The following is a 22685-nucleotide window of genomic DNA, read 5'->3' as shown; positions in this document are numbered from 1 at the left end:
GTCTTATAACCACATATAGGGTTTTGTTCTTTTATCCAGCATGACAAGCTTTGCCTTTTAAGAAGAGTACTTATCTCCTATATATCTAATGTAATTATTAATATATTGGGGCCTAAACCTACTAGTTACTATTCTTTTTATCTACTTGTACCATCTCTTCTTTGTTCCCCCTCCCCTCCGCCCCACCATTTCTTGCCCACTTTGGATAAATCACATATTTTTACTATCCCTTTTTCCCTCTTCATTAGCTTGGTAGTTACACATTCTGTAAGTGATTACCCTAGGATTATAACATGCATCCTTGGCCTAATTTATATTTTTATAAATTAGTGTGTTACTTTCCCAGACAATGAAAAGATCTTTGACGAGTTTAACTGTAGTATTGCTTTATGAAACAATAAATTTTAATTTATACTTACCCCCCAATTTAGCCTTTCCAATAATCTTTAGTTCTCATAACTTTCATTTCAGATTTCCATTTTGGATCATTTTACTTCCATCTGAAGAGTTCCCTTTAGTATATAATTTACAGTAAGATTGCTGACAACAAATTCCCTCAGGGGTTGCTTTTTTTTTTACTTTTATTTTTGAAGATGAAAATACTATACATTGAGGATAGTATAAGTTGGCAGTTTCCTTCAGTACTTTGAACATGTCATTTCTTTGTCTTTTGGAAAGTTATCTGTCAATCCTACTGCTGTTCCTTTGAAAGCAATGTGCATTTTTTTTTCTAAGGCTTCTTTTAAAAGATTGTCCCTTTTATCTTTGGTTTGCATCAGTTTCACTATGATGGGTCTAGGTGTGGTTCTCTTTGTATTTCAACTCTCGGAGTTCATAGAAATCCTTTAATCTAGGGCTTGATGTTTTTCACCAATATTTGTAAATTCTCAGTATGTCTTCAAACATTGCTTCTGTCATCTTGCTCCTTCTGTAAGACTTCAATGACATATATTTCATATATAGACCTTTTCACAATGGCCCCTACATCTCTCAGATTCTTTTCTGTTTTCCTTTTTTTTCTCTTTGTAATTCAGTTTGAATACTTTTTCCTGAGAAGTCTTCCAGTTCACTAATTCTCTCTTCCCATGTATTAAATTCTAAAATTCAATTAATTAATTTTTTTAATTTTTACTAAGTAATAGCTTTATTGAGATATAATTCATATACCATAAAATTCACCCTTTTAAAGTGTACAATTCAGTGATTTTTAGGATATTCACAGAGTTGTGCAAACACTTCCACCATCTAATTTCTTAAAATTTCCATCCCCCCAAAAAGAAATTCCATAGCCATTAACATCATTCCCCATCATCCCCTTCCCCCAGCTCCTGACAGACATTAATTTACTTTTTATCTCTATAGACTTGCCTATTACAGACAGTTCATATAAATGGAATCATAAAATATGTGGCCTTTTATGACTGGCTTCTGTACTTAACACATTTCCAAGATTCATCCATATGGTAGCATGTATCAATATTCCATTCCTTTATATGGCTGAATCATATGCCATTGTATGGCTATACCACACTGTATTTACCCATTCATCAGCTGATGGACATTTGAATTGTTTCCATTTTTTGGCTATTATGAATAATATTATAGAAGCAATCATATACAAGTTGTTGTGGGGAGACAAATGTTTTCAATTCTCTTGGATATGTACCTAGGAATGGAATTACTAGGTGCGGCAGTTTGAATCTACCAGGCACTCCCTGGAAACTCTATGGGGCAGTTCTACTCTGTGCTATAGGGTTGTTATGAGTCAGAATTGACTTGAAGGCAACAGGTTTGGTTTTTTTTTTGTTTGTTTGTTTATGGCTACTCTAAGGACCCATGGTGGTAAGGTGGTTAAGTGTTCAGGTGCTAACCTAGAGGTTGGAGGTTTGAACCCATCAACTGTTTCACAGGAGAAAGATGTGGCAATCTGCTTTCATAAAGATTATAGCCTTAGAAACCCCATGGGGCAGTTCTACTCTGTCCTATAGGACTGCTATGAGTCAGAATTGAATTGATGGCAATGGGTTATGGTGACTCTATATTTAACATTTTTAAGAAGTGTCAAACTGTTTTCCAAAGTGGCTATACTATTTTACAATCCCACCAGCAATGTATGAAGGTTTCAATTTTTCTATATCCTGGTCAACACTTGTTATTGTTTGTCTTTTTTATTTTAGCCATCCTAGGAATTGACTTGATGGCACCTAACAGCAACAACAGTGGATGTTATAATGAGCCCTGTTGGCATAACGGTTAAACACTCAGCTACTAACTGAAAGGTTGGTGGTTCAAACCCACCCAGTGGGTCCATGGGAGAAAGACTTGGTGATCTGCTCTTATAAAGACTACAGCCAAGAAAACCCTATGGGGCAATTTTACTCTGTCTCATGGGGTTTCTTTAAGTCGAAACTGACTTGACGGCACCTAACAACAACAGTAGGTGTAAAGAGTTCCTACCCATAAACTCATTGCCGTCGAGTTGCTTCTGACTCATAGCGACCCTATAGAACAGAGTAGAACTGCCCTATATGGTTTCCAAGGAGTGCCTGGTAGATTTGAACGGATGACCTTTTGGTTGGCAGTCATAGCTCTTAACCACTATGCCACTAGGGTTTCCAGAGTCCCTAGGTGGTGCAAACAGTTAACACATTTGGCTGTTAACCAAAAGTTTGGAAGTTCTAGTCTATGCAGAGGTACCTTGGAAGAAAGGCCTGGAAATCTACTTCAAAAAAAAAAAAAAGCCATTGGAAACCATATGGAGCATAGTTCTACTCTGACACACATGGAGTTGCCATGAGTTGGAATCAATTCAAAGACAACTGGTTTAATGCCAGTACCACATTGTTTTGATTACCGTAACTTTGTAGTTAGTTCAAAATCAGGAAATGTGAGTCCTCCAACTATGTTCTTCTTCAATATTGTTTTGGCTTTTCATGGCCTCCTGAAATTTCATATGAATTTGAGGATTGACTTTTCCATTTCGGCAAGAAAAGCCGTTAGAATTTTGACAGGGATGGCACTGAATCTATGGATTGTGCTGGGTAGTATTGCCTTAATAATTTTAAGTCTTCCAATTCATGAACACAGGATGTCTTTCCATTTATTTAGGACTTCTTTAATTTCTTTCATCAATGTTTTGTACTTTTCAGTGTACAAGTCTTTCACCGCCTTGGTTAAATTTATTCCTAGGCATTTCATTTCTTCGTATTCTACTATAAATGGAATTAAAAAAAATTATCTCTTTTTGATTGTTCATTAATGGTATATAGAAACACAATTGATTTTTATGTGTTACTTGGTTACTTCTTGATACCTTCAAAAAATTTTCAATCTAGAATCTACATTAATTCTCAGTGGGATATGAGGTCTAAAACCACCTATTACGTCAGATGTCCAACAGATGATAGCTCAATGAAATGACAGGGCTTCTCTGAAAGTTAGCGTGATGCCAGCAGCTACGGTGCAGGCTGTTTTCGGTCTGGCACGCTGGAAAACTACGTGCTGTGTGAGGATTCAATTCTTCCATCAATTTTATCCGAATCATTGTGGGTCACTTGCTTTCAGAGGACACCAAAGTTTTTGGTCTTTATTTGGCAAGAATAAATCTTTCATATATAAATCCATAGCGTATTTTTCTTCAGTTGCCTGTGACAATTAAAGTAGGACTACTTGGTGCCAATGTGACAAACACAAAAGCAAGCTTGGGTGCAAAGAGATTTTAGCCAGGTGATCCTGTGATTATATTAAGTTTTAAAAAATTATCATCCAAATAAAAACATATGTCCACACAAAGGAGTGAGATTGTTGGATCGCATGCTGGGTACATGTTTAACTGTTTAAGAAACAGCCAAGCCGTTTTCCCAAAATTTAAAAAAAAACAAAAAACAAAAACCCATTGCCGTTGAGTCAATTCTGACTCATAGCGAACCTACAGGACAGAGTAGAACTGCCACATAGAGTTTCCAAGGAGCGCCTGGTGGATTTGAACTGCCGAACTTTTGGTTAGCAGCTGTAGCTCTTAAGCACTATGCCACCAGGGTTTCCTTTCCCAAAATATCTGTATCACTTTGTATTCAAACCGGCATTGTCTGAGAGCTCTAGGTGCTCTGCACTCTTGTCAGCACTCAACATTGTCCTTATTTATTTATGTTTAAATAACCATTCTAATAGGCATGAAGTGGTATCTCACCCTGTATACCTCCACCTCCTTGAAGTAATTGTTCATGCTACATTTAGGCACAGATACAGCCAATTATTCTTGTAGCATGCACTTGTGGTAGATTACATTTTTGTTGTCCAAAATCCTCTGTTTCTGCCCCTCGTCAAGTGACTTTCCAGTTAGTCTCACTAGAGGCAGGGTATATTTTTCTGCTCCACCCGTGTTGGGGAGCCCTGATGGCGCAGTGGTTAAGAGCTTGGCTGCAACCAAAAGCCGCAGTTTGAATCCACCAGCCACTCCTCGGAAACCCTATGGGGCAGTTCTACTCTGTGCTATAGGGTTGCTATGAGTCAGAATTGATTTAATGGCAACAGGTTTGGCTTGGTTTTTGTACTGACGTTGGGCCCAGTCATGGGCCTTGGCTTGCTTTAGCCAATGGAATGTTCATTGAAGTAGCAGTCTTCCAGTTCTGACCCTAGCCTCAAGAGGTCCTGCAGGCTTCAACTCAGCTTTCTTGTGCTTCTGCTGGGTGGAAGTGTGCGTGAGTTTAAATTTTTGTCATTTTAAGCCACTGCATTTTTGGGAGATTTCTTACACAGCGTTATTATGCCAAAGGTAACTGTAGATTTCATTGTATGGCATGCTATGCTGGGTGCATACCCATATAAGTTTTCCTCTTTACAAATGCTCTGAATAGACACTTCGGAAAAGAATATATACACATGTCTAATAAGCACATTAAAAAGCGCTCAGGATCATTAGTCACCAGGGAAACGCAAACTAAGCCCAGAAATGAGGTAGTATTATACAAAAAAAAAAAAACCCGCTAAAATGAAAAAAACTGGCAATACCAAATATTATGAATATATGGAAAAACTGGAACTTGCATATATCACTGGTGGGCATGTAAAATGGTACAACCACTTTGGAAAACTGGCAGATTTTTTAAAACATTCACCTACTACATGACCCTAGGTTTTCCACTGCTAAGTATCCACTTAAGAAAAATAAAAGCCTATGTGTACACTAAGATGTTCATACCAGCTTTATTTATAATAGCCAAAAACTAGAAATACTTCATATGTACACCAACAAGTGAATGGATAAACAAATGTGGCGTGTCCACAAATGGGATATTACTTGGTAGCAAAAAGAAACAAAAGACTGATACGTGCAACAACATGAATGAATTTGAAAACATTGCACTGAGTGAAAGAGGCCAGACACAAAAGAGTATATACTACACAGTTACACTTACTAAAAATTCTAGAAAATGCAAATTAATCTGTTTTGATAGGAAACAGACCCTTGATTCCCTGGGGGCTTGAGATTCACAGAGAGATTGGCTGCAAAGGGGGAAACTCTTGAAGATGTTGGGAGTGTCTCTATTATGATTGTGGTGTATATATCTGTCAGAACTCACCCAAGGATATACTTTCAATAGGTACATTTTATTGTGCATACATTATATTTCAATAAAGCTGATTTAAAATTCTCCTTCATCCTCACTAGCAGAACTCTAATTTTGTTTGGAGTGGCAATATGCTTCCCTTGCAGCATGGTTAAATAACCACCCTCAGTGGTTGTTATGGATTGAATTGTGTCCCCTAGAAATATGTGTTGTGAATCCTAACCTCTATGCCTGTGGTTGTGATTCCATTCGGGAATGGGTTGTCTTTGTTTTGTTAATGTTAACTATGCAGGATTAGTGTAGGGTGTGTCTTGAGTCAATCTCTTACAAAATATAAAAGAAACCGATTAAGCAAACAGATGGAAAGACACATGCCAAGCCACATGGATATCTCCAAGGAACCAGGAAACAGCAGCTGAGAGTCAAGGACCTTTCCCCAGAGCCGACAAAGACAGAAATGCTTCCCTTAGAGCAGTGCCCTGAATTCAGGCTTCTAGCCTCTTAAACTGTGGGAAAACAAATTTCTGTTTGTTAAAGCCATCCACTTGTGGTATTTCTGTTACAGCAGCACTAGGTAGCTAAGACAGTAGTGCTTCCAGGAAAGCCTGTAACAAAGAAATGACACTGGAGTTGCCATCCTGAGACCATGAAATGACAGGCATAAGCATTAAGGATGAAAAAATAGAAGGAGCATAAGTCTAAATAAGGCATCATTGTGGAGCTGTGTGTCAACAAGAAAAATAAACTCCTTACTTGTTTCAGCCACTATATGTATTGTTGCGTAAAAAAATCACAAAGTTTAGTAAAGTAAAAAGAAAGTTTTATTCAGCATATATTCAAAAAGGCAAAAGTGGGAAGCGGACAAGCATGCTGCCAGAGTCATGTCTGCCCGAGTCCAAGGAGATATTACGGAACAAACAAAAGTGGGAGAACGGAAAGCACACTGCTAGAGCCATGTCTGGTCCAAGTCCAAAGGATATTACAGAATAGACAGAAGTAGGAAAACGGATAAGTATGCTGCCACAGCCATGTCTGCCCAGGTCCAAAGAATATTACAGAACAGGCAAGAATGGGAAAACAGGCAAGAATGGGAAAACAGGCAAGCATGCTGCCACAGCCATGTCTGCCCAGGTCCAAAGAATATTACCGAATAAGCAAGGTTGGGAAAATGGGCAAGCATGCTGCCACAGCCCCGCCTGTCCGAGTCCGAGGAACTTTACAGAATCATCAGTATACATTAACATGACAAATGAGCAAAACCACTGGAAGCTTCACCTTTTCACAGATAGGTAGAAACCGTGATCTTACATTTTGAATTGCCTTTCTTAACAATCATTGGTACAGGTTTCACTAACTGACAGTCAGGAGGGTCTTCATTGGTCCAACAAATTTTCTATTCACTAAATGCTAACAGAAAAAGATGAGTGGAAAGTCTTTTGTATTCTGTTTGATTGGCTTACCGAAAAAAAAAAAGATATTTTCTAAGATTATCTTAGCTATTGTCTTTATACCTCCAAACCCAGTTGATGTATCCTTGTGAGTTTTTGTGAGCCCTTGTGAGCCCAGCTCCAGCTGGGTCACATTTTCTATGCTCAAGAACGGGGAATAATGGTTCCAATATTATTTACTAAATCATATGGCAGGGTTTTTGTTATTTACAATAAAGTACAATCCCAACAGATACAGACTTTCTCTGTTAATGAACTGAGCCGAACATTTCTAAATCTCTGACCTGTTTTGCTGACCTTCTGGACCATGCTCACTTTGGAATCCTAATTGCTCTGGGAAGCCCTGGCTCAGGGTACCTAAGTGCCAGCTTATTTTCTTGGTTCAGAGTCTCTGGCCAGCTATCATGCCTGATCCCAACGTCCTTACATCTTCCTGAAGCACTCAGCCTCAGACTTCAGAACTTCCATACAGTCATTATGACTTTCCAAGCTGTTCTAAACCTGGCAGACTCTCTTTTCCCTCCTTCAAGTTATTTTCCCAGTTAGCTGATCTTGACTCAGGACTTTCTTCATTTTCCATAATGGAAGCATTAGCATTTTTTTTCCCTGAGTGTAAAAATGGTTTGGGGCAGCATCTGATCTCCTCTTACTCCACAAGGAGGACCAACAAAAAAACCAAACCCAGTGCCCTCGAGTCGATTCCAACTCATAGCGACCATATAGGACAGAGTAAAACTGTCCCATAGAGTTTCCAAGGAGCGCCTGGTGGATTTGAACTGCCGACCCTTTGGTTAGCAGCACAGGAGGAAGGAGAATCAAAATCAACAGCCTAAGGCTGATTCGTATGAGGCGGAAGGAGGTCAGACATGCCTCTTCTTGCCAGTTCTTTTTACTAATTCTAACAAGAAACGTCCCTCCCACGGCATTCTCTACTTCTCTGCTGCATCTGATAATTCATTGCAGTGGCCACACAGAACTCACAGACTCAGATTATGGGATTTATTAGGGAAGTAACAGGTTACAATTTAGGTTCCAGAATGCTTAGGATACAGTTCTTCCATTAGGACAGTCTCTTGTCAGCCATGCCGGCAGGCAGGTCTCTTCCTGGTCCTTGGCCCTTCAGCCCCTGACTTGGCAACTGTCCTGCTTGAGTAAGTTTTACAAAGCTTTTTTTTTTAACCTCTGCTGATGAGTCCCCACAGGCACTCCACTCCACCAGTAAGCCTCAGCCCAAAGGTGCTTAGCTCAATGGATCCACAAACCTAGCTCCACCAAGTGCCCAGAGGAACCCTACTATGCCAACAAACCTCCTGCCTGAAGGCACCCAGCATTCTCCCTCCGGAAACTGGGAAGCCCATTGCGCTGTCTCTGTCAGTCTCTAGCTGATCTCCTGCCTCTACTGTCACCATTTCTCTGCTGCTGCTTCTTCAGTGTTACAAGCTCTCTCTCTGTCTCCTTGTTCCAGGTTCTCAGCACAGGGATCCCAAGTCTGAAGGACATGCTCCACTCTTGGTTCTCCTTTCTTGAGGTGGTGAGATCCTCCCCTCCCACCCTTGGGATGGCTTGTTTTTAGCGTAGTGGGATGGTAAAACTGACCAATTCCGAGGCGGGGGCAAGATAGCAGAGTAGTCAGATGCCTCCTGTCTGTGGTCTCTCTTACAATAAAGACCTGAAAAAACAAGTGAATTGATTATATGTGATAATCTAGGAGCCCTGAACATCAAAGAGAATCTACTCAAGCCTCTGGAACCAGGGAGAAGCGGTGCTTAATCAAAGAAAGATAAGTACAAGCATCTAAACTACCACACGGATCAAAATAACCCTTCCTCCCTTTGGGAAGTACCTCTCCCATTTACCTGCCCTGTACCTGCTCTGCTCTGAGTCCCGGTCTGGCTTCGGTGATTGCTGTGCCCCCTGGGCCAGAAGTAGGATCCATCATATGCCCAAAGCCATTCTCCCAGCTGTGGAAAGGGAACAAATTAACAAACAGAAAAAAATAATCTACCAGTTCCCCTAAGCCAGGAACTCAGGGTGGGCACAGCCCCTTTGCCTAGGCACAGGCATAAGGGATTCACAGACTTTGAACGCCTTTCACCTATGCCTAGACAGTATAGGCGCTCATTAGCCCAGTACAACAGGGTGTATACCTAAAGTCGATTTTCATCTGCAACAGCTATAAGGGGGAGTGGCAGATTCATGATGTTTGACACTACCCTGCCCATTAAGCAGGGACATCAGGGGCCTGAGGACTGGTGGTTTCACCTACTCCATCTAGCCACCCACAACAGTTGTCCAAGAAGAAGTGTTGCCTCCCAGTCTCTACAGTCAACAGCATTGGGTGCCCAAAGTCTGGCTGCAAAATCTACCCACTTACAAGCTATAGGGAACAGGGACACACTTTCTACCCAAGCACTCAGGGGCAGCCGTAAGCACCCAGCCTTGTTCAGCACATGATCCCCTACTGCAGCCAGATACCTGTGCCTACTCCAATCACCTCTTCCTGTCTAGAACTGTAGGTGAGAGCCTGCACCACACACTTGGTGACTAAGGACCTGGACTCCTGAGCTGAATCCACATGAGAAAAATAAATGGACTCCTGGGCTCACATACCTAGTAATAGCTCTAACCACCTGGTGACAGGAGGTAAGAACTTGAAAGATGCCAAAAGTCAAACTAACTTACACAACCAGTCTATCTGGGCATATCAAAACAAGACAAAACAAGAAGTTTGGACGCAGTAAGCAAACATAAAATAAATAAATAACTTACTGATGGCTCGGAAACAACAGCCAATATCAAATCACATTAAGAGGCAGACCATGATGGCTTCAGCAAGTGACCACAACAACGACTCAAGAAACCTCACAGAGGAAGAGAACTCCTTGGAATTACTGGAGGTAGAATTCAAAAGATTAATACACACGGCTTTTCAAGAGATTAGGAAGAAGATCATGCAAAATGCAGACTAAGCAAAGGAACACACAGACAAAGCAAGGGAGGAATGTAAGAAGGTTATTCAAGAGTATAATGACAAATTTAGCAGGTTGCAAGAAAACAAAGAGAGACAGCAAACAGAAATCCAAAAGATTAACAATAAAATTTCAGGATTAGACAACTCCTTAGAAAGTGATAAGAGCAGAATTGAGGCAATGGAAGTCAAAATTGGTGAAATTGAACATAGAAGTACTTGACACCAAATTATTTGATGAAAAATCAGATAAAAGAATTTTAAACAAGGAAGGAACCCTAAGAATTATGTGGGACTCTATCAAGAGGAATAACCTAAAAGTGATTGGAGTACCAGAACAGGGGGTAATAACAGAAAATACAGAGAGAATTGTTGAAGATTTGTTGGCATAAAACTTCCCTGATATTGTGAAAGATGAGAAGATATCTATCCAATAAGCTTATCAAATCCCACACAGGATAGATCCCAAAAGAAAGTCACCAAGACGTATTATAATCAAACTTGCCAAAACCAAAGATAAAAAGAGAATTTTAAGAGTGGCTAGGGATAAAAGAAAAGTCATCTACAAAGGAGAGTCAATAAGCCTAAGCTCAGACTACTCAGCAGAAACCATGCAGGCAAGAAGGCAATGGGATGACATATATAAAGCCTTGAAGGAAAAAAATTGCCAGCCAAGAGTTATATATCCAGAAAACTCTCTCAAATATGATGGTAAACCTAGGGCATTTCCAGATAAACAGAAGTTAAGGAAATTTGCAAAAATCAAGCCAAAATTACAAGAAATACTAAAGGGAGTCCTCCAGTTAGAAAATCAATAACATCAGATAACAACCCAAGACTAGAACACAGGACAGAGCAACCAGATATCAACCCAGATAGGGAAGTCACAAAAATAAATCAAAGCCAGAACACTGAAATAGGGAAACAGAGACGTCAATATGTAAAAGATGACAACATTAAAACAAAAAAGTGGGACTAAAAATGCAGTCATAGGTCTTCCATATGGAGAGGAAGTCAAGGTGATATAAAGAAATAAACAATTGGTTTAAACTTAGAAAATAGAGGTAAATATTAAGGTAACCACAAAAGAAACTAACAATCCTACCCATCAAAATAAAAAACAAGAAAAGCATAAACACTCAGTAAATACAAAATCAACAACGATGAAAAGAAAATACATAAAGAACAACGACTCAGCACAGAAAATTAAGTAGAACAAAGAAACTGTCACCAACACACACACAAAAAAAGACATCAAAGTGACAGCACTAAACTCATATATATCAATAATTACGCTGAATGTAAAGGGACTAAATGCACCAATAAAGAGACAGAGTGGCAGAATGGATAAAAAAAAAAAACCACAATTCATCTGTGTGCTGCCTACGAGAGACACACCTTAGACTTAAAGACACAAACAAACTAAAACTCAAAGGATGGAAAAAATATATCAAGCAAACAACAATCAAAAAAGAGCAGGAGTGGCAATATTACTCTCTGACAGAATAGAATTTAAAGTAAAATCTGTAACAAAGGATAAGGAAGGACAGTATATAATGACCAAAGGGTCAGTATGGCACTGGGTTTTTTGGGTTTTTACACAAGGAGGACATAACCATAATAAATATTTATGCATCCAATGACAGGGCTCCATAATACATAAAACAAACTCTAAAGGCATTGAAAAGAGAAACAGGCAGCTCCACAATAATAGTAGAAGACTTCAACATACCACTTTCAATGAAAGACAGAACATCAAGAAAAAAGCTCAATAAAGACACAGAAGAGTTAAATACCACAATCAACCAACTTGATCTCATAGACATATATAGAACACTCCACCGAAAAGCAGCCAAACATACTTTCTTTTCCGATGAACATGAAATAGTCTCCAGTATAGACCACATATTAGGCCACAAAGCAAGCCTTAACAGGATCTAAAACATCAAAATATTACAAAACATCTTTTCTGACCATAAAAGTAGAAATCAATAACAGAAAAAGCCAAGAAAAGAAAAATCAAATACATGGAAACTGAACAATACCTTGCTCAAAGGCTACTGGGTAGTAGAAGAAATTAAGGATGGAATAAAGAAATTCACAGAATCAAATGAGAATGAAAACACATCCCACCAGAACCTTTGGGACACAGCAAAAGCAGTGCTCAGAGGTCAATTTATAGCAGTAAGCGTATACATACAAAAAGAAAAAAGGGCCAGAATCAAAACATTAACCCTACAACTCGAACAAGTAGAAAGAGAGCAGCAAAAGAAGCCCTTGGGCACCAGGAGAAAGGAAATAATAAAAATTAGAGGAGAATTAAATGAAATAGAGAATAGAAAAACAATTGAAAGAGTTAACAAGATTAAAAGCTGGTTCTTTGAAAAGATCAACAAAATCAGTAAACCATTGGTCAAATTAACAAAAGAAAAACAGGAGAGAAAGCAAATAACCTGAATAAGAAATGAGAAGGGTGATACCATAACAGATCCAACTGAAATTAAATAATCATAACAGAATACTATAAAAAACTATACTCCAACAAATTTGAAAATCTAGAGGAAATGGACAAATTTCTAGAAACACATTACCTACCTAAACTAACATAAACGGAGGTAGAACAACTAAATAAACCTATAACAAAAGAAGAGATTGAAAAGGTCATTAAAAAACTCCCAGCAAAAAAAACCCTGGCCCTGATGGTTTCACTGGAGAATTCTACCAAACTTTCAGGGAAGAGTTAACACCTCTACTAATGAAGGCATTTCAGGGCATAGAAAAGGATGGAATACTCCCAAACTCATTTTATGAAGCCAGCATAACCCTGATACCAAAACTAGTTAAAGACACCACAAAAAAAAGAAAATTACAGACCAATATTCCTCAGGAACATGGATGCAAAAATCCCCCACAAAATTCTAGCCAATAGAATTCAACAATATATATATATAAAAAAAAAAATTCACCATGACCAAGTGGAATTCATACCAGGTATGCAGGGATAGTTCAACATTAGAAAAACAATCAATGTAATCTATCATATAAATAAAACAAAAGAACCACATGATTTTATCAATTGATGCAGAAAAGACATTTGACAAAGTTCAACACACATTCATGATAAAAACTCAGCAAAATAAGAATAGAAAGGAAATTCCTCAACATACTAAGGGACATTTATACAAAGCCAACAGCCAACATCACCCTAAATGGAGAGAGTCTGAAAGCATTCCCCTTGAGATCAGGAACCAGAGAAGGATGCCCCTTACCACCACTCTTACTCAACATTGTGCTAGAGGTCCTAGCCAGAGCAATTAGGCTAGATAAAGAAATAAAGGCCATTCATATTGGTAAGGAAGAAGTAAAATATCCCTATTTGCAGATGATGTGATCTTATACAGAGAAGACCCCAAAGGATGCACAAGAAAACTACTGGAAACAGCCTGGGTGAATCTCCAGACAATCATGCTGACTGAAAAAAAAAAAAAAAAGCTAATCCCAAAGGTTACATACTGTATGGATATATTTATATAACATTATTTAAATGACACAATTTTAGAAATACCAAATTAATTAGTAGTTGCCAGGGGTTAAGGAGGAGGTGAGAGTGGGGGGGAAGTGGGTGTGGCTATAAAAGGACAATACGGGGATTTTGTGGTGATGGAAATATTTTGTATCCTGACTGTATCAATGTCGATATTCTTGTTGTGATATTGTGCTATAGTTTTGTAAAAGGTTATTATTGAGGAAAACTGATTAAAGGGTACACAGGATCTCTCTGTATTATTTCTTACAACTGCATATGAATCTACAATTATCATAAAATAAACTGTTTAATTTTTTTTAAAAACTACTGGAACTAATAGTTTTGCAAAGTATCAGGATACGAGATAAACATACAAAAATCAGTTGGATTCCTCTACACGAACAAAGAGAACTTGGAAAAGGAAATCACCAAATCAATACCATATACAATAGCCCCGAAGAAGATAAAATAATTAGGAATAAATCTAACCAGAGACATAAAAGACCTATGCAAAGAAAACTGCAAGATACCACTGCAAGAAACCAAAAGAGACCTACAGAAGTGGAAAAAGATACCTTGCTCATGGATAGGAAGACTCAACACTGAAAATGTCAATTTTACCCAAAGCCATCTAGAGATACAATGGAATCCCGATTCTAAATTCCAACGACATTTTTTAATGAGATGGCATAACAAATCGTCAACTTCATATGGAAAGGGAAGAGGCCCCAGATAAGTAAAGCATTACTGAAGAAGAAGAACAAAGCGGGAGGCCTCACACTTACCTGATTTTAGAACCTATTATACCACCATGGTAGACAAAACAGCCTGGTACTGGTACAACAGATACATAGACCAGTGGAACAGAATTGAGAATCCAGATGTAAATTTGTCCACCTATGAGCAGCTGATACTTGAGAAAGGCCCTACTGTTAAATGGGGAAAAGATGGTCTCTTTAACAAATGGTGCTGGTATAACTGAATATCCATCTGCAAAAAAATGAAACAAGACCCATATCTCACACCATGTGCAAAAACAAACTCAAAATGGATCAAAGATCTAAATATAAAATCTAAAATGATAGAGATCATGGAAGAAAAAATAGGGACAATGCTAGGAACCCTAATATATGGCATAAACAGTATACAAAACATTACTAACAATGCAGAAGAAAAACTAGATAGCTGGGAGCTCCTAAAACTCAAACAGTTATGTTCATCCAAAGACTTCACCAAAAGAGTAAAAAGATTACCTACAGACTAGGAAAAAGTTTTTAGCTATGACATTTCCAATCAGCGCCTGATCTCTAAAATCTACATGATACTGCAAAAACTCAACTACAAAAAGACAAATAACCCAATTAAAAAATGGGCAAAAGATATGAACAGACACTTCACTAAAGAAGACATTCAGGTAGCTAACAGATATATGAAGAGATGCTCACAATCATTAGCAATTAGAGAAATGCAGGAAACAGAGAAGGATGCCCCTTACCACCACTCTTATTCAACACTGTGCTAGAGGTCCTAGCCAGAGCAGTTAGGCTAGATAAAGAAATAAATTGGTAAGGAAGAAGTAAAAGTATCCCTATTTGCAGATGATATGACCTTATACACAGAAAACCTCAAAGAATCCACCTTCTCTGGTTAGCCATTAAAAAAAAAAGCCATTAGAGAATGAGATTCCATCTCACTCCAACAAGGCTGGCATTAATCCAAAAACCACAAAATAATAAATGTTGGTGAGGTTGTGGAGAGACTGGAGCACTTATACACTTCTGGTGGGAATGTAAAATGGTACAACCACTTTGGAATTTGATTTGGCACTTCCTTTAAAAATTAGAAACAGAAGTACCATATGATCCAGCAATCCAACTCCTTGTAATATATCCTAGAGAAATAAGAGCCATCGCACAAATAGATATATGTACACCCATGTTCCTTGCAGCACTATTCACAATAGCAAAAAGATGGAAACAACCTTGGTGCCCATCAACAGATGAATGGATAAACAAATTATGGGATATTCACACAATGGAATACTATGCAACGATAAAGAAAAACGATGACTCCTTGAAACATCTCATGCCATGAATGAAGCCGGTAGGTATTATGCTGGGTGAAATTAATCAGTTGCTAAAGGACAAATATTGTATGAGACCACTATTATAAGAACTCAAGAAAGGGTTTAAACACAGAAGAGAACATTCTTTGATGGTTACGTGGGTGGGGAAGGAGGGACAGGGGAATTCACTAACTAGAGAGTAGACAAGAATTACCTTAGGTGAAGGGAAGGACAACACACAATACAGGGGAAGTCTGCACAACTGGACTACAACCAAACACTTTGAGGGACGGAGTAACAGGGGCGGGGGTCTGGGAACCATGGTTTCGGGGGTCTGGGAACCATGGTTTCAGGGGCTCAATCGGCATAACAAAGTTTATTAAAATGTTCTGCATCTTACTTTGGTGTGTGGTGTCTGGGGTCTTAAAAGCTTGCGACCGGCCATCTACAATGCATCAATTGGTCCCAGCCTACCTGGAATAAAGGAAAATGAAGAACACCAAAGACAGAAGGCAAGTATTAGCCCAAGAGACAAAAAGGGCCACATAAACCAGAGACTCCGTCAGCCTGAGACCAGAAGTACTAAAGATCGTGCCTGGCTACCACCAATGACCACCCTGACAGAGAACACAACAGACAGTCCTTGACAGAGCAGGGGAAAAGTGTGGTGCAGAACTCAAATTCCCATAAAAAGATCAGACTTAATGGTCTGACTGAGACTAGAGGAACCCCAGAAGACAAGGACCCAGACTCTCTGTTAACCCAGAACTAAAACCTTTCCTGAAGGTAACTCTCCCAAGATTAGACTGGACAATAAGACATAAAATGATACTCATGAATAGTGTGCTTCTTAGTTCAAATAGATAAAAGAGTTCAAATAAACATGGAGACTAAATTGGTCATTCTGTCTGGAGGCGAGATGAAAAGGTAGAAAGGGATAGGACCCAGCTGAACAGACACGCGAAATCTGGGGTGGAAAGGGGGAGTGTGCTTCACATTATAGAGATAGCAACTAGGGTCAAGTAACAATGTGTATATAAATTTTTGTATGAGAAACTAACTTGAGCCATCGACTTTCACCCAACGCACAACGAAAACAAAAAAACCTGACCAATCCCTTCATTAGGGTTCCCATATACCTTATTCGCATAGTCCTACTGAGTCGCTTTGTGGGAGTTATAAGGACTATGGCTAGAAGGGCCATATTAAGTGATTCACTGGACTACCCTGAGTATAGAGCTTGTCTCTTGTTACTGGCATTTTGCATTGCTTTGCTTTTCTGCCTGTGCCTGTTTCACCATAGCACTTATCTTAGTTTCAATAATATAAGTGTTATAGATTGAATTGTGTCCCCTCCCCGATTTACGTTTTGGAATCCTAATCACTATACCCATGGATGTTTGGGAATAGAATTCTCCCTGCTATGATAATGAGGTCATATCGGTGTAGGTTGTGTCCTAAACTTGATCCCTTCTGAGTTTATAACAAAGAACAGACTGGACACAGAAGCAAGAAGTGGGGTGGGGGTGGGGGGGGGACAGTATGTGGGGGAAGGGGAATATAGATGCCATGTGAAGACCTAAGAGGAACCAAGGAATACAGGGAGACAAGGATCTTCCCTCATAGCTGACAGAGAGAAAGACTCCCCTAAAGCTGCCACCCTAAATTCAGTCTTCTCGTGTCCCAAACTGTGAGAAAATAAATTTCTGTTCTTTAAAGCCACGCACTTGTGCTATTTCTGTTACAGCAGCCCTAGGAAACTAAGACAGTAACTATTTGAGTGATTATTAATATCTATCTCCATAACTAGATTTTAAGCTTCAGAAGGGCAGGGACCATGACTGTTTTGTTCATATCTTTATTCTCACTACTTGTAGGTGGCTCGTGGTACTCCCTGAATGTTGAGTGAAAAAAATGAATGAACAAAACTTCAGGTCCATTTATAGGTGGTGTCTTAGTTACCTAGTGGTGCAATAACAGAAATACTACAAGTGGATGGCCTTAATAAACAGAAATTTATTCTCTCAGTCTAGTAGCCCAGAAGTGCAAAATCAGGGTACCAGCTCCAGGGGAAGACTTTTTTTTTGTCGGCTCTGGAGGAAGGTCCTTGTCATCAATCTTCCACTGGCCAAGGTGTTTCTCAGTGCAGGAACCCCAGGTCCAAAGGATGTGCTATGCTCCTGGTGCTCCTTCCTTGGTGGTATGAGATTCCCATGATTCTCTGCTCGCTTCTCTCATTTATATCTCAAAAGAGATTGGCTTAAATTGTAGATTAAACTTGTAGGCTGAGTTTACATAACTGCCGCTAATCCCATCTCATCAACATCATAAAGACAGGATTTACAACACACAGGGAAATCATATCAGATGACAAAATGGTGGACAATGACACAGTACTGGGAATCATAGCCAAAGGCCGACAGATATTTTGGGAGGACACAATTCGATTTATGACAGGTGGCAAGGAGACTCCTAATTTATTAGCTCAGATTAAGAGCAGTAACTCCTTGTTCTATCTGAATGACTGACCACCTCTTAATCTATGTATAGGTTCCTTGTGAGCACAATTAAGTGTTCTAGAAGTCCCATTCTTCACAATGTTACCCATAATTTGTTATGATCCAGAAAGTCAAATGCCTTTGCATAGTCAATAAAACACAGGTAAACATCTTTCTGGTATTCTCTGCTTTCAGCCAAGATCCATCTGACATTAGCAATGATATCCCTCGTTCCACCTCCTCTTCTGAATCTGGCTTGAATTTCTGGCAGTTCCCTATCAATATACTGGCACAGCCCTTTTTTAATTATCTTCAGCAAATTTTTACTTATGTGTGATATTAATGATATCGTTAAAAAATGTCCACATTCCGTTGGATCACCTTTCTTTGGAATGGGCACAAACATGGATCTCTTCCACTCAGCTGGCCAGGTAGCTGTCTTCCAAATTTCTTGGCGTAGACGAGTGAACACTTCCAGTGTTGCATCCTTTTGCTGAAACATCTCAATTTTTATTTCATTGATTCCTGGAGCCCTGTTTTTCACCAGTGCCTTCAGTGCAGCTTGGACCTTTTCCTTCAATACCATCGGTTCTTGGTCATATGCCACTTCCTGAAATGGTTGAACGTTGACCAATTCTTTTTGGTACAGTGACTCTGTGTATTCTTCCATCTTCTTTTGATGCTTCCTGTGTCATTTAAAATTTTGCCCATAGAATCCTTCAATATTGCAACTTGGGGCTTGAATTTTTCTTCAGTTCTTTCAGTTTGAGAAATGCCAAGCATGTTCTTCCCTTTTGTTTTTCTAACTCCAGATTTTTGCACATTTCATTATAATACTTTATTTTGTCTTCTCAAGCCACCCTTTGAAATCTTCTGTTGAGCTCTTTTACTTCATTATTTCTTCCATTTGCTTTAGCTACTCTACATTCAAGAGCAAATTTCAGAGTCTCTTTTGATATACATTCTGGTCTTTTCTTTTTTTCCTGTCTTTTTAATGACTTTTTGCTTTCTTCATGTATGATGCCCTTGATATTATCCCACGGCTCGTCTGGTCTTCGGTCATTAGTGTTCAATGTGTCAAATCTATTCTTGATATGGTCTCTAAATTCAGGTGGGATATACTCAAGGTCATACTTTGGATCTGGTGGGCTTGTTTTAATTTTCTTCAGCTTCAGTTGAACTTACATATGAGCAATTGATGGCCTGTTCTGCAGTCGGCCCCTGGCCTTGTTCTGACAGATGATACTGAGATTCTCTATGGTCTCTTTCCACAGATGTACTTGTTTTGATTCCTGTGTATTCCATCTGGTGAGGTCCGTGTGTATAGTCACTGCTTATGTAGTTGAAAAAAGTATTTCCATTCAATAGGTCATTGGTGGCCAGAGTGATAGAAATGACGCCGGAGATATCACGATACAATTTTGCCACACAACGACCTATTCATCGGAAATACCTTTTTCTACAACGTAAATGGCAACTATACAGATGAACTTCGCCAGGTGGAATATACAGGAATCATATCGACCACATCTGTGGAAAGAGATGATGGGAAAGCTCAATATCATCAGTTAGAACAAATCCAGGGGCTGACACCCTGTTTTAGGCCCTTGCAATATACCAGAAAATTCCAAACCTGTTGCCGTCAATTCCAACTCATAATGACCCTATAGGACAGAGCAGAACTGCCCCACAGGGTTTCCAAGGCTGTAATATCTCTAGAAGCAGACTGCCACATCTTTCTCCCAAGGAGAAGCTGGTGGGTTCAAACCACTGATATTTGTTTAGCAGTCAAGTGCTTACCCACTGCCCCACCAGGGGTCCTTCCTTGGAATATATCAGTGTGAAAATCCTCACAGAAGTGATATACTAGTGGAGGGAGACAGACAATATACAAATACGTAAATCATAATATCTATGAATTAAGGAGATAAGTAAACATAAGAAGCGAGGGGGTGGGGAGGGTATATGTGAATTTTAGGTGGATAGTGAGAAAAGCTTCCCTGGGAAGTTAACATTTGAATAGAATCTTGAAGGAAGTGAGGGAACAAGCTTTGTGGGTATCCTGGGAAGAGTTTCCTAGGCAGAAAAAACAGCAAATGAAAACCCCCTAGGTGGGACTTGCTTGGCTAGCTTTATAACAGCAAGGAGGTCAGCGTGGGTAGGATGGAGTGGGCATACTGCTCAGTAGTAGTTGAGGTCAGTGAAAGAGTGAAAGCCAGATTGTGTGGCACCTGGTAGTCTACTGTAGGGACTTTGGCTTTTATCCTGTGTGAATTGGGGCACCATAAGAGGGTTTTGAAAAAGTAAATACCATGACCTGCCCTATGTGGAATCAGGAAAACCAGTGAAAATTTTTTCATAAAGACTGAGTTACTGGGTGAAATACAGCTGATAAGATGAAGAATGAGAAATATTATTTAAATTTAGAAATGGTGGCCTCAGCAAGGCCAGTTTTCGTGGACTTGAGGGAAAGAAAGTCAGACTAGAGTTTGACAACGGGAGAAGAGTAGTTCAACCACCTGCCCCACCAGGGCTTCTCTGTATAAAAATCTGAAGGCTTTCACAGTACAGAGGAGCAAGGAAATGTGAAAGCTGAGGGGGAAAGTGGTTTTTGTTTGTCTGCGTGAGTTTGGGACGGGAGATGTTTGTATGTAAATAGAGAACATTTAAAACATTCTTAGCTGTGCTTTGATGGGGGCCAAACGCTCCCAGTTAAGTCTCCTCACCTTTCAAGCTTCTTCCCTGCTACTCTTTCTGAATACACTGATGACGCGAAGCATCTTCCCCAATCTTAATTCATACCGTTCCACTATCTGCTCAAAAATATTCAGTGCCCTCATTTGTTACACGAAAAGTTCAAATTCCGTAGGTGAACAATCAAATCTCCTCCAGTTTGGCCTTTTGCCCTTTCATCACCCGCTTTGGTAAGCCCTATAGTGAGGTACACGATCCACCAGTCCGGAGTCACGAAGACTCGAATTAAAGTCACGGTTCTGTAAATCACTGGCTACGGGACCTTACAGAAATTACGTGAGTGCACAAGGCCTCAGTTCCTTCTCCTTTTATGAAGGAGGCTTGTCGGGCAGACTGGTATCTCTAGGTCACTGTCATCTACAAGCTGTAATTCTCAGCATCTTCGCGGCCACTGGTAGGCTCGTCTCTTGAACCCGTACGGGTCACCCCTTCCACATCCATGGACCAGGCCATTTGTTCAGCCACTTATTTTCCATGCTTCGCTTGTTTTTCTAAACTGACCAGACTTTTAGAAGAGCCACAACGACAGCTCCTTGAAGGTCGGCCGCTCCCGGCCACCAGGGACCTGCCTCCCACTCTTCCTTTCACTAGGGACGTCCCTCTTCACAGTCAGAATCCGCCACGTATTAAGTGCAGCTTCCAGCCAATCAAGAAAATTTTATCTCAGGCCTCGGTGGGGCCTCCGCTTCCACCAATGAGCTTCCAAGTCTTCTCCAGCGCCTCGCTTTGGGGGCGAGACCAACCATCGCGATGGCAAATCGGCTTCGGGGAAAGTGTGCCGGCGCTCCGGAGCTCGCCAGTCCGGTAAGAACGCTGCGGGGAGGGGCCTTTCTCATTGGGTTACAGAGCCCGGAAGAGGGCGAGGCATCGGGCGACGAAAGTATGATTTGATTGGGCCGCGCGCTGCGAACCACCGGGGAAAGCCCACCTTCCCCAACAGGGTCTCCGGAGTGGCGGTGGCCACAGCCAATCGGAGGACAGGCGCGCGGCCAGTTCGCTCAATGGGCGATATCCGAGGGAAGCTGTCAGTCAGGTGACAGTACAGAAGGCAGGGCTAAGACGTGGCCCGGGGAACTCGGCTGGCTGTCCCGGCAGTCAGGGCGGCGGTGGGGTTCCTAGCGCATCCTCGCCGTGGTAGGGGGCTCCGAGCCGCTGGAGAGGAGGGCGCCGGCGGCTGCGCATCCATGCCCGCGCGCGGGGCCGGCCGCTGATGGAGCGCGCCACCTGCCCGGGGCTGCTCTCGCGGGCGCTGCTGCTGCTGCTGCTGCTGCTGCGCCTCACGGCCGGGACGGTGGCCGCAGGGCACGTCCGCGACCTCCCTGCGCTGTCAGAGGATGCGGCGCTCGGCCTCGGGGCCGCAGCTGCTCCCACGTCTGCCGCCCGGGTGCCGGCGGCGGGGGCTGTGACTGCGTCTGAGGTGACCGTGGAGGACGCCGAGGCGCTGCCAGCCACTGCGGGCGAGCAAGAGCCGCGGGAGTCGGAAGCCGCAGACGAGGCGGCGCTGCGGCCGCGGGGCAGGTGAGGGGACGCGGGCTGGGCGCCGGGGCCGCGGACCCCCGGGAGGTACTTGTTTACGCATGTGAGCGGAGGGGGCGTGGAGCGCCGGAATCCGGGGCCGGCGGAGGACGACTCGTGAGCCAGCTATGGGCATGGGGACCCGGAGGTGGGCATGGGGACCCGGAGGTGGGCGGTGGGACCCGGAGGTGGGCGGTGGGACCCGGAGGTGGGCGGTGGGAGCCGGCGGTGGGCATGGGGGCCCGGAGGTGGGCATGGGGGCCCGGAGGTGGGCAGTGGGACCCGGAGGTGGGCAGTGGGACCCGGAGGTGGGCAGTGGGAGCCGGCAGTGGGCAGTGGAA

The 22685-nt window shown here is 41.3% G+C and overlaps 1 protein-coding gene across 2 annotated transcripts in view; it reads left to right on the top strand.

Annotated features, from left to right (window-relative positions):
- Positions 1 to 22024: 22024 nt before the first annotated feature.
- The window catches only part of EIF2AK3 (eukaryotic translation initiation factor 2 alpha kinase 3), a 99963-nt gene continuing 99302 nt past the window's right edge, over positions 22025 to 22685 (top strand). For both annotated transcript variants that reach the window (XR_010317970.1, XM_064268821.1), the window contains exon 1: positions 22025 to 22347. Coding sequence is in view for 1 of the 2 variants with exons in the window: in XM_064268821.1 (XP_064124891.1) it covers positions 22040 to 22347 (308 nt within the window). In the remaining variant the exon portion in view is untranslated. The remainder of the gene's footprint in view (positions 22348 to 22685) is intronic.

This window comes from Loxodonta africana, chromosome 15 (genome assembly GCF_030014295.1).
Source record: "Loxodonta africana isolate mLoxAfr1 chromosome 15, mLoxAfr1.hap2, whole genome shotgun sequence".
Taxonomy (NCBI): domain Eukaryota; kingdom Metazoa; phylum Chordata; class Mammalia; order Proboscidea; family Elephantidae; genus Loxodonta; species Loxodonta africana.
Note: the sequence above shows the minus strand (reverse complement) of the source record. Positions and strands in the feature narration are given on the sequence as shown.